At 37.0% G+C, this 9,147-nt stretch overlaps 1 protein-coding gene across 1 annotated transcript; it reads right to left on the reverse strand.

Annotated features, from left to right (window-relative positions):
• Positions 1-233: 233 nt before the first annotated feature.
• LOC133205130 (uncharacterized) lies at positions 234-7,196 on the reverse strand. The gene is made up of 2 exons (XM_061340872.1): positions 6,566-7,196; positions 234-3,352 (listed from the first exon to the last, which is right to left on the reverse strand). The coding sequence occupies exons 1-2, from the start codon at positions 7,194-7,196 to the stop codon at positions 468-470; spliced, it is 3,516 nt and encodes a 1,171-aa protein (XP_061196856.1). The 3' UTR covers positions 234-467.
• Positions 7,197-9,147: the final 1,951 nt, after the last annotated feature.

The following is a 9,147-nucleotide window of genomic DNA, read 5'->3' on the forward strand; positions in this document are numbered from 1 at the left end:
TATTATTATAGAAGCATCCTCAGGTAATGTAGATTCAAATTTGTTCAAATTAAGGGTGGGTAGGGTGGAGTCACAATGAGCGATCGTTTTACATATATATAGGAATACAAAGGAAAAAATTCTTCTGTTTAAAAACAGCAAAGACATGATTAGTAATATTGATAAGGAAGCATCCTGAGGTAGTGTAAATTTAAGTTTGCCCCCCCCCCCCCCCGTTCAATACTGAACTTCTGCTTCTTCCTAGACGGTGTGCTGGTGAGCGATGTGGTCCATGGGCCTCTTGGCACTCTCTTACAATCTTGAAATCTATCAGTTTGACATTTTTCTTTATCACTCTCTTACAACAGATTGTCTTCTGACATGTTTCGTTATCACTCTCTTACAATGTAGACATCTATCAGTTTTATACAGATTGTCTTCTGACATGTTTCTTTATCACTCTCTTACAATCAAGACATCTACCAGTTTTATACAGAATGTCTTCTGATATGTTTCTTTATCTTATCTATCATCATCCTATTTACAGGTAATATATATCTAGGTTTTTGAACCTCTTCCAACATAGAGACATTGACGTCCGCCCCCGCTTCTAGTAAGATCTGTATCTTTTCTTCTCTGTTCAAGACAAATCCTTTATTAATTAATAAACATAGCAGAGATCTGACGCCAGAGGTCCAGACTCCATTTACTAGCAGTAAATGGTTGACCTGCATCCCAATACGTAATAGGTGGCTCAGTACATCACAGTCTCCTTTATATATAATTTCCCACAAGTATCCAAGCTCATTCAGAGTCCACACTCGTCCCTCTCCAATTACTACATCATCGCGTAAATCCATTCTAACATCAGCATGCCTTAGCATAAGCAAAATATAAAAGAGATAAAGATTGCCTTTATTTTCACTTCTGCTATTTTCTTTCCGAATCAATAATTTTACTACGTCATGTTTGTTATGAATTAATGCAACAAACAAAGTTATTAAAAGACCATCATCTAGTTTGGTGCAGCGGGCTTCATAATAATATAAAATATTCAAATCTGGGAAAAAATTAGATTGAATATTCCTGAAATTTATAGTTCTCCCTTTCAATAACTTCTCCACAATACTCGCATCTCCCCTTTTACACGCAGCTATTAGTGGTGTATCACCTTCACTACCACGTATATTGACATCAGCCCCCACCTTCACCAGCTTCTCTACAATACTCACATGTCCTTCTCTGCATGCAGCTAAGAGTGGCGCATCACTAAAACAAGATGTATTGACAGAAGCACCAGCCTCCAAAAGCTTCTCCACGATACTTGCATGTCCTCCTTTGCATGCAGCCATTAGTGGAGTATCAGTATCATAAGGTTTATTGACAAGAACTCCTACCTCCAAAAGCTTCTCCACAATACTTGCGTGTCCACCTTCACAAGCAACTATCAGTGGTGTTTTCTTCTCTTGATCCTGTTGATTTACATCAGACTTGAAATTCAAGAGTTCCTCCACCACACTCGCACATCCAGCTTTACACGCAGCTGTCAGTGGCGTATTCATGAAATCGGGGTGTTGCGTAGTGATGGTTTCTTCTCTACTGACATACTGAAGTAGTGTTTTCACAGTCTCTAGATCACCACTATGACAACCCAAAAGCAATAGACGTGCTTCCTCTCTCCACCTTTCCTCTCCATTGAAAAGCTTGAAAAGAGATGAAGATCCACGCTGAAAAGATGATTTTATAGTTCGCATTATGCCGTTGTGAAATACTTTAGACTGTGTCTCTCTGTGTTGCTGAGTTTGTTCTGTAATGAATTGTAGGATCTTATGGTGACCGTAATAAATCACCCAGCTAATCACTCTCACATTGCATATTAAATGACCATTCACAAGTCTCTCATCCGCCAACAGATCATACAGAAACATTTTGTGTATGAACAGATCTATCTCTATATACATGAACTTCTCATCTTTTCCACTAACTTCTTTCAAATCAAATCTATTTTTTCCCATTACATTATGTACATTTTTCTGCCTGTGCAGAAATAAAGATCTTAAATCTTCGTATTTCTTTTCCTTCAACACATCAATAAAAGCCTGACAGACCTGGGGATGTTTTAGAGCATCATTCATAAACACATCATACAGCTCCATTTTCTCTATGTCTCTGTACAACCTCTCAGCTAACAGTCGGTATCGATCCTCACTTAACCTTATACACAGATCAAAAGATTCACTTATACATTCAACATTATTTCCATCACTTGTCTCATTGTTCTCATTTGAGTGAAAAATATTCTCTTTCTCTTCCCTTTTCTTCACATTTTCTTTTTCACATTTCTGAGGTTTCACATAATTGGCAACATAATCACTTTTCAAATATAGCAACACCTGGTCAGGAAATTGTTTACCATAATGATAAGCACATATTTCATACATGGAGTCATGTATAAATGTAAACTCTGTGCCACTCTGTTTTGTGTATGTCCCCTCCATTGCCGACAATGCATCTACAAGCTTGAATGTATCAGTGGCAGTCAACAGGTTTAGGTTTTCTAACACACAGTTTTTCATTTCATTGAAAATATCGGTTTTCTGATGTTCGAGAATATTTTCAGACAGTTTTTCATTCAACATGCATAAAACTAATGCAGCATAATGTAGTTTGTTATTTGCCTGCATCTCATTAAGTTCATTGATAATAGATTCAACTGGTTTCGTGAAAAAACTCGAACCAAGTTTTTGGAATCTTGCTTCCTTTGAAAACAGCTTGCAAAGAAGAGGAAACATATGATAGGCTGATGTCAATGAAGGTGACAATGATTCAGAATCCAAGCCATACATCTCCAGAATCAGTTTCTTATCATTGTCATCTAATGCATTTTCAGAGCTGTGCAACTTAATCACACTTTCATCCTTGATTAAATATGATTTGTAGGGTAACGCTTCATTGTACACAGCCTGTCTACACGTCATAAGAATTTTAGATTTATCCATGCAAGGTTTTGTTATTGTTTGTTCATAATTTCTCAACAAAGGTAATTTTCTTTCGTCAAGACCAAAGACACCCAATACATCATCAATGACAAAGACTTGAGGATGTCGTGAGTCACAATACTCCTCTATTTTACTGATGTCTTTAATTGGTAAAACTTCATACCCTTCCTCCTGGAGTTTGAGGGCGATGTGACGAGCCGTAGCTGATTTTCCAGACCCTGGGCTACCCACAAACGTAATATATGGTTGTCTCCTCACTTTCTCCATCATTGAAGGAAAGCTGTGTGTTTCATGATAAAGGTTGTCTGCACATTTCCAATTTTTTATTTCCATATTATATTTCTCTGAAAGGAAACTTAATGAATTAGGTCTTTTTTTTGTAAATTGACAACCAATGTTATGTCAATCTGAAAGAAACACGTTCAGGACTATCAAAGTACATGTACTAGATTTTGCTAAAGCTGAAGTCTAAAATTCTTCAAACACTTGAAAGTATATAAGTAAAGGTGAGTTATGCTCAGTATGCAATTCAGTGATTACGCATATGACTATAATTCATACACGATGATCATTCACTAAAAAGATATTACTCTGTTTATGTAAACACCATTAAAGAAAGGCTTGAATTTTTTTGTTGTGCTATCAACATTTAATTCTGTAATGCGCGAGTCAAGGAAGCTCTAAATGCAAATGAAAAAAAGGTTTCTGGACTTTGAATAAATTGTTTCATATAATATGTGCTTATCTAGATCATTTTCAACATATGGTGCATGCCATACTTACCCAGGAAAAATACTGAAAGACAATGAAGTATTACTGAATGTAAATCACCATTGTTTATTTTAATTTGATACCAACTGTGCCCCGTTATTAGCAGACCTATGTTTGTATTCATAAGATGCAGAATTTATTCAAAAACTTCTAATTGAGAAGGAAAAAAACGCTTGTTGTGGCCTTTAACTCGACATTTAGATATATCGACGACATATCATCAATTAACAATATTTCATATGAAACCACATAGTGTGACACATGACACATCTGATTAATTTTTGGATGATTTACTGGAAAAAGACGTTAATGGTAACCTAACAACAAAACTTTATGATAAACGTGATGACTTAAACTTCTCTATCTTCATCTTCCCTTACTTATATACATGTAGCAATATACCCTTATCTCCTGCATATGGGGTTTAATTATGTCTCTGAGTTGATTCGATACGCAAGAGCATGTTCTACGTACGATCAATTTTTTAAAACGAGGCAAGATATTTACCAACAAGTTGATGAAACAAGGATATCAAAAGTCTCGTTTGAAGTCATCAGTTCTATGGTCGATACAATGACCTTATCAGCAAATATAATCAATCATCATTAGGTCAAATGCTCACTGACGTTTTTCATACTTATTGTTAGGCCATTATTTACACACCGAATTTTCTACGGATTTTTTAGTCTACCTGATCATGACAAGAAGCACATGGCAGGTGTGACCTGTCGACAGGGGATGCTTACTCCTCCATGGCACCTTATCCCGCCTCTGAAGTTTTTGGAGCCTGTGTTCGCTCTGCTCCAGATTTGTATTGTTTAAACGGACTAGGAGATTGAATGCTATTCGTTATCTTCATATTTCATGCAAATAATATACTCGGGACTTCAGCTCTGTGTAGTGTGTAGTGTAATGTAAAGAATACCTTAATCTACTTCAGATTGTGTCATTTGCTGTAGATTTTTGTTTATATTATCTTGCTTCAAAGGACAGATCACTGTATAAAAATACCTTGAAATCTGAACTCATCTGTGTGCAGTGTTTAGAGCTTCTTTTTGAGATCGATCACTGTTCGTTATCTTCACTTTTTTCATTGTTTGACTCCTACTTACCTTTCAAATTCTTGGGAACGGAAGATATCATTATTGCTGAAAAGAAAAAGGAATCAAAGTAGAGCTGTTCTGAAAGAGGTTATGATTAACACTCTACTAAACCCAATCTCTATAGACTTTCACAGAAAGTTCACATTGCCAAACCCCATTAACTCAGTGTTTTTCAGATGTTTTTACATATAGTTTTGATATCCGCTGGCCATTACTTTTTGTATCTAGTATTTCCATAATTCTTCTTTGCATGTTTGCTTTTTTACGTGTTTGTTAATGACAAGAACTTTGCTATATTATAGTCTGTGTGGTCTTGAGTCAGCAAAATGATATTTTTTGGGGTCATTGGATTTATTTAGATCATAATCAAGATTTCTGTCAATGATAAGCTTTTACAATCCCTGCTTTACAAAAATTTTGTTTGCAAAAGCATTATACATTCTAAGTACCTACTATGTTGCCTATGTGGAAATAAACTTAGTTCAAGTGATTATGATATAAAATCTGATAACCACAATCCACTTGTGTAACCTCTGTGTTAAGTATGAATATCAATTGCTTCATTTTTTTTTTCAAAGAAATGGTCCGGTCATGAATGGGATGAACACTTGTTGTGGCCTTCACCTCCACATTTACATATCGATGAAGTATTGTCAATTTACAATGGTTATTTCCATTCTTATGTCAATACGATATATCCTAGCTAGTGAGCTTGAAATAAAAGATACCACAGAGTTTGACACATCTGTTTCATATTTGGATATTTTACTAGAAAAAGACGCTAGTAGTAAACTAACAACCAAGCTTTATGATAAACGTGATGACTTTAACTTTTCAATCGTCATCTTCCCTTACTTATGCAGCAATATACCTTCATCACCTGCATACGGGGTTTATATCTCTCAGTTGATTCGATACGCAAGAGCATGCTCAACGTATGTATAATTTCTAAAACGAGGTAAATTATTGACAAACAAGTTGATGAAACAAGAATATCAGCAGTCTCGTTTAAAGTCATCATTTAGTAAGTTCTATGGTCGATACAATGTCCTTGTCAGCAAATACAATTTATCATTGAGTCAAATGCTGACTGACGTTTTTCATACTAATTGTAAGGCCATTATATACACACTGAATTGTCGACGGATTTTTCCGTTATTTCCCGATCATGACAAGGAGCACACGCGGGTGCGACCGGTCGGCAGAGGATGCTCACTCCTCCATGGCACCTGATCCCACCTCTGATGTTTTGGAGGTCCGTGTTTGCTCTGCTCCTATTTTGTATTGTTTAATGGACTTTTGAGCTTGAATACTGTTCGTTATCTCCATATATTTCATCCCCTTTCCAAAGGATGTTTTGTATCAAGTTTGGATAAAATTGGCCATGGACTAGTGCTTAAGTAGAAAACGGATGAAACGTTGAAACACACATGTTCAGACAACAGATTATGAGGAATTTAAATACAAGTTTAAAAAAGGTTACATAGAATTTTTTTTGCATTCTTGTATAATAGATCATCCATTTTTCTTTAACAGATAAAACCAACCCATTGTTTCTAGAAAAGTAAGTCAAAACGGTATGAAAATGTGAGATGCTGACCTCAACATCAACAACATTAAGAGAAGGGACAAATTTTGTTCAGAAAGGTCAATTTCAAAATGAATTTGGTTCGGGTGAGCTAATAGGTAATCTGAGTACAGCATTAAGCTTACTTATCAATTCATCAATCCTTTTACTGTTTTCCTTCTCCTTTTGGTGATCTTCTTCAACTTGTTTCCTCAGTTGTTCTCTGTAATATTTTTCACCTGCTGGATCCATTGTTTCATGTCGGAGAAAATCCACTTCTTTCTCGTACTTTTTACCATTATTGAGGAAGGTGTCCATATCCACAACTGCTGATCTGATGGTGGACCAGATAGAAGTGAAGTCAGCATTGGACAAGGAAGGGCTGGAAGAGTGAACACACTGATTCCGGGCCGATCGAATTCGGTCAATATTTGCAGAGAGAGATCTGTCATTCGGATCTGGATCATTTCCCCAGCCATTGGAGTGTGGTGGTATATTACAAATGTTTCTTAACAAAGTGTACAATTGGGTGATATCCATATCATTGTAATTCCCAGTATAATTTCCATGTCCATGTGAATTCAGACCTTTCTGAGCTGCTGTCAGACGAGGCAGACTTTGTTTATTCATCTTCAGGATTTGCGTCAATGATGGCGGTGGGACATGATGACGCAACACATCTCGGAGTTCGTCCGTGCAGGGACCCAGAAGAAGTCGACAGGCTCTGTTAGCGTTTGTTGTCTCATATGTGGATGAGTAAGGGGAACTCGCAGACATCATTAAAAAAAAATGTGGCATCAATCTGTAAAGAGATAAAAATGCATATTCTTAGTCAATACTCAACAACTTTTCTTTTTAAAAGGTCCAGTCACTTTATGGCAGTGGTTTAAACTACAGTTAAAATGTTATCATCAAAACCAGGATTGATTGTCCATGTGTTGACAAAACTCGTTAATTTCCAACCTTCGCGGCTTTGCTTTTATTAATCATTGCATTAGAATATTTAAATTTTCGAAAGAGGGTAACAGACAAATTCAAAGCTGGGAAAGGCGTGGCGGTGGTTGCCCCTTAAATTTTTATTGGAAATCAGGGATTTTCAGACAGTTATGAACCCTCAAACTTAATTAAAACTGATCAAAGGCATGAGAAATTTAAGAATATGTCATGTACTACATGAGTCTTTCTAAACAAACAGGACCCTAAAAAGTAATCTGTTACTGGCTGGAATATTCTGACGCCTTTTTACTTTTCGATCCAGTTAGTCCCGCAAATGTTCAACTGGAAACAAAGGTGAAATGTACGGACACAGTCGAGTAGGTTAATGTGATTTTTTGCTAGAAAGTCTTGATATACTCTGGCTACACTGGGTGGGAGTGAACATGCTAAAAAAAATAGGCATGCAACGCTCACGTGCGCGTTTGAGACGAACACCTCCGTAAAGTTGACAAGCTAGCAGACTAAATTCGAGCAATTGGTTTTTTTCTAGTTTTGGGTGGAAGTGAAGATTTGATTGCCTACTGTATTAAAAGCGGTTTTGATGGTAGTGAAGTTGCGATTACAATGGTTGTAGGATGGAAAGCCCTGTCTTGACATTGAAGATAGAAATCAACTCAATGAAATATGAAGATAACAAACAGTATTCAATCTCGAAAGTGCAATGAAACGATATGAATTTGGAGCAGAGCAAACACGGACCTCAATATTTAGAGGTGGGATCAGGTGCCATGGAAGAGTGAGCATCCCCTGCCGACCGCTCACACCCGCCGTTCATACGTAGAGCATGCTCTTGCGTATCGAATCAACTGAGAGACATAAACCCCATATGCAGGTGACAAGGGTATATTGCTACATAAGTAAGGGAAGCTGACGATTGAAAAGTTGAAGTCATTATGTTTAACATAAAGCTTTGTTGTTAGGTTACCATTAACGTCTTTTTGTAGTAAAATATCTAAATATGAAACAGATGTATCAGAATCTGTGGTATCTTTTATTTCAAGCTCACTGGGATATATCGAGTCGACATAAGAATGAAATTAACTATTGTTAATTAATTGATTGATTGTATGTCGTTTTACGTCTCATTCGAGAATTTTCACTCATATAGAGACGTCACCATATACCGGTGAAGGGCTTCAAATTTTGACCTTTACTCGGCACTCAGGGCCATTGAGCAGTGAGGGATCTTTATCGTACCAACGTCTGCCGTGACACGGGGCCTCGGTTTTTAAGGTCTCATCCGAAGAACCCGCAACTTTCACTTCAAAGTGCCGAGCGCGTGGCAAAGGAACAGCTGCTACCCATTTTTTGTCGACTTAGGTCAGTCGCGGAGAAGATTCGAACTCACGACCTCCCGATCACGGAGCGAGCGCTCTACCGACTGAGGAAGGTGAACGGTGATCGTTAATTGATAATACGTCATCGATATATCAAAATGTCGAGTTGAAGGCCACAACAAGTGTTTTTTTCTTCTCATGTAGAAGTTTTTGATTAAATTCTGCTTCATATGAATACAACAAGAGGCCCAAGGGCCTTAACGGTCACCTGAGTATAATACAACAATTTAGAAGTTAAATACACTGACAGATGAAGCTTTGTTGCCCTAAAGCAAGAGAAGTAGGAAGATCAGGATCAACAAAATAATTAGTCTAGTATTCAGTATCAACTCATAAATTAAGTTCTAATCTGTCCCCCACTTAACACTATCACCATGCAGACTATTAACAAACTA

Source organism: Saccostrea echinata, unplaced genomic scaffold, assembly GCF_033153115.1.
Source record: "Saccostrea echinata isolate AGI-Se365-2 ecotype Australia unplaced genomic scaffold, CSIRO_AGI_Sech_v1 ptg000054l, whole genome shotgun sequence".
NCBI lineage: Eukaryota > Metazoa > Mollusca > Bivalvia > Ostreida > Ostreidae > Saccostrea > Saccostrea echinata.

Bases quoted from the DNA above. Each gene is read 5' to 3' on its own strand.
- LOC133205130 (XM_061340872.1), bottom strand. From the start codon at position 7,196: ATGTCTGCGAGTTCCCCTTACTCATCCACATATGAGACAACAAACGCT. The intron at 3,353-6,565 runs GTAAGCTTAATG...AATTTACAAAAA, and splicing joins AAGGATTGATGAATTGATAA to AAAGACCTAATTCATTAAGT.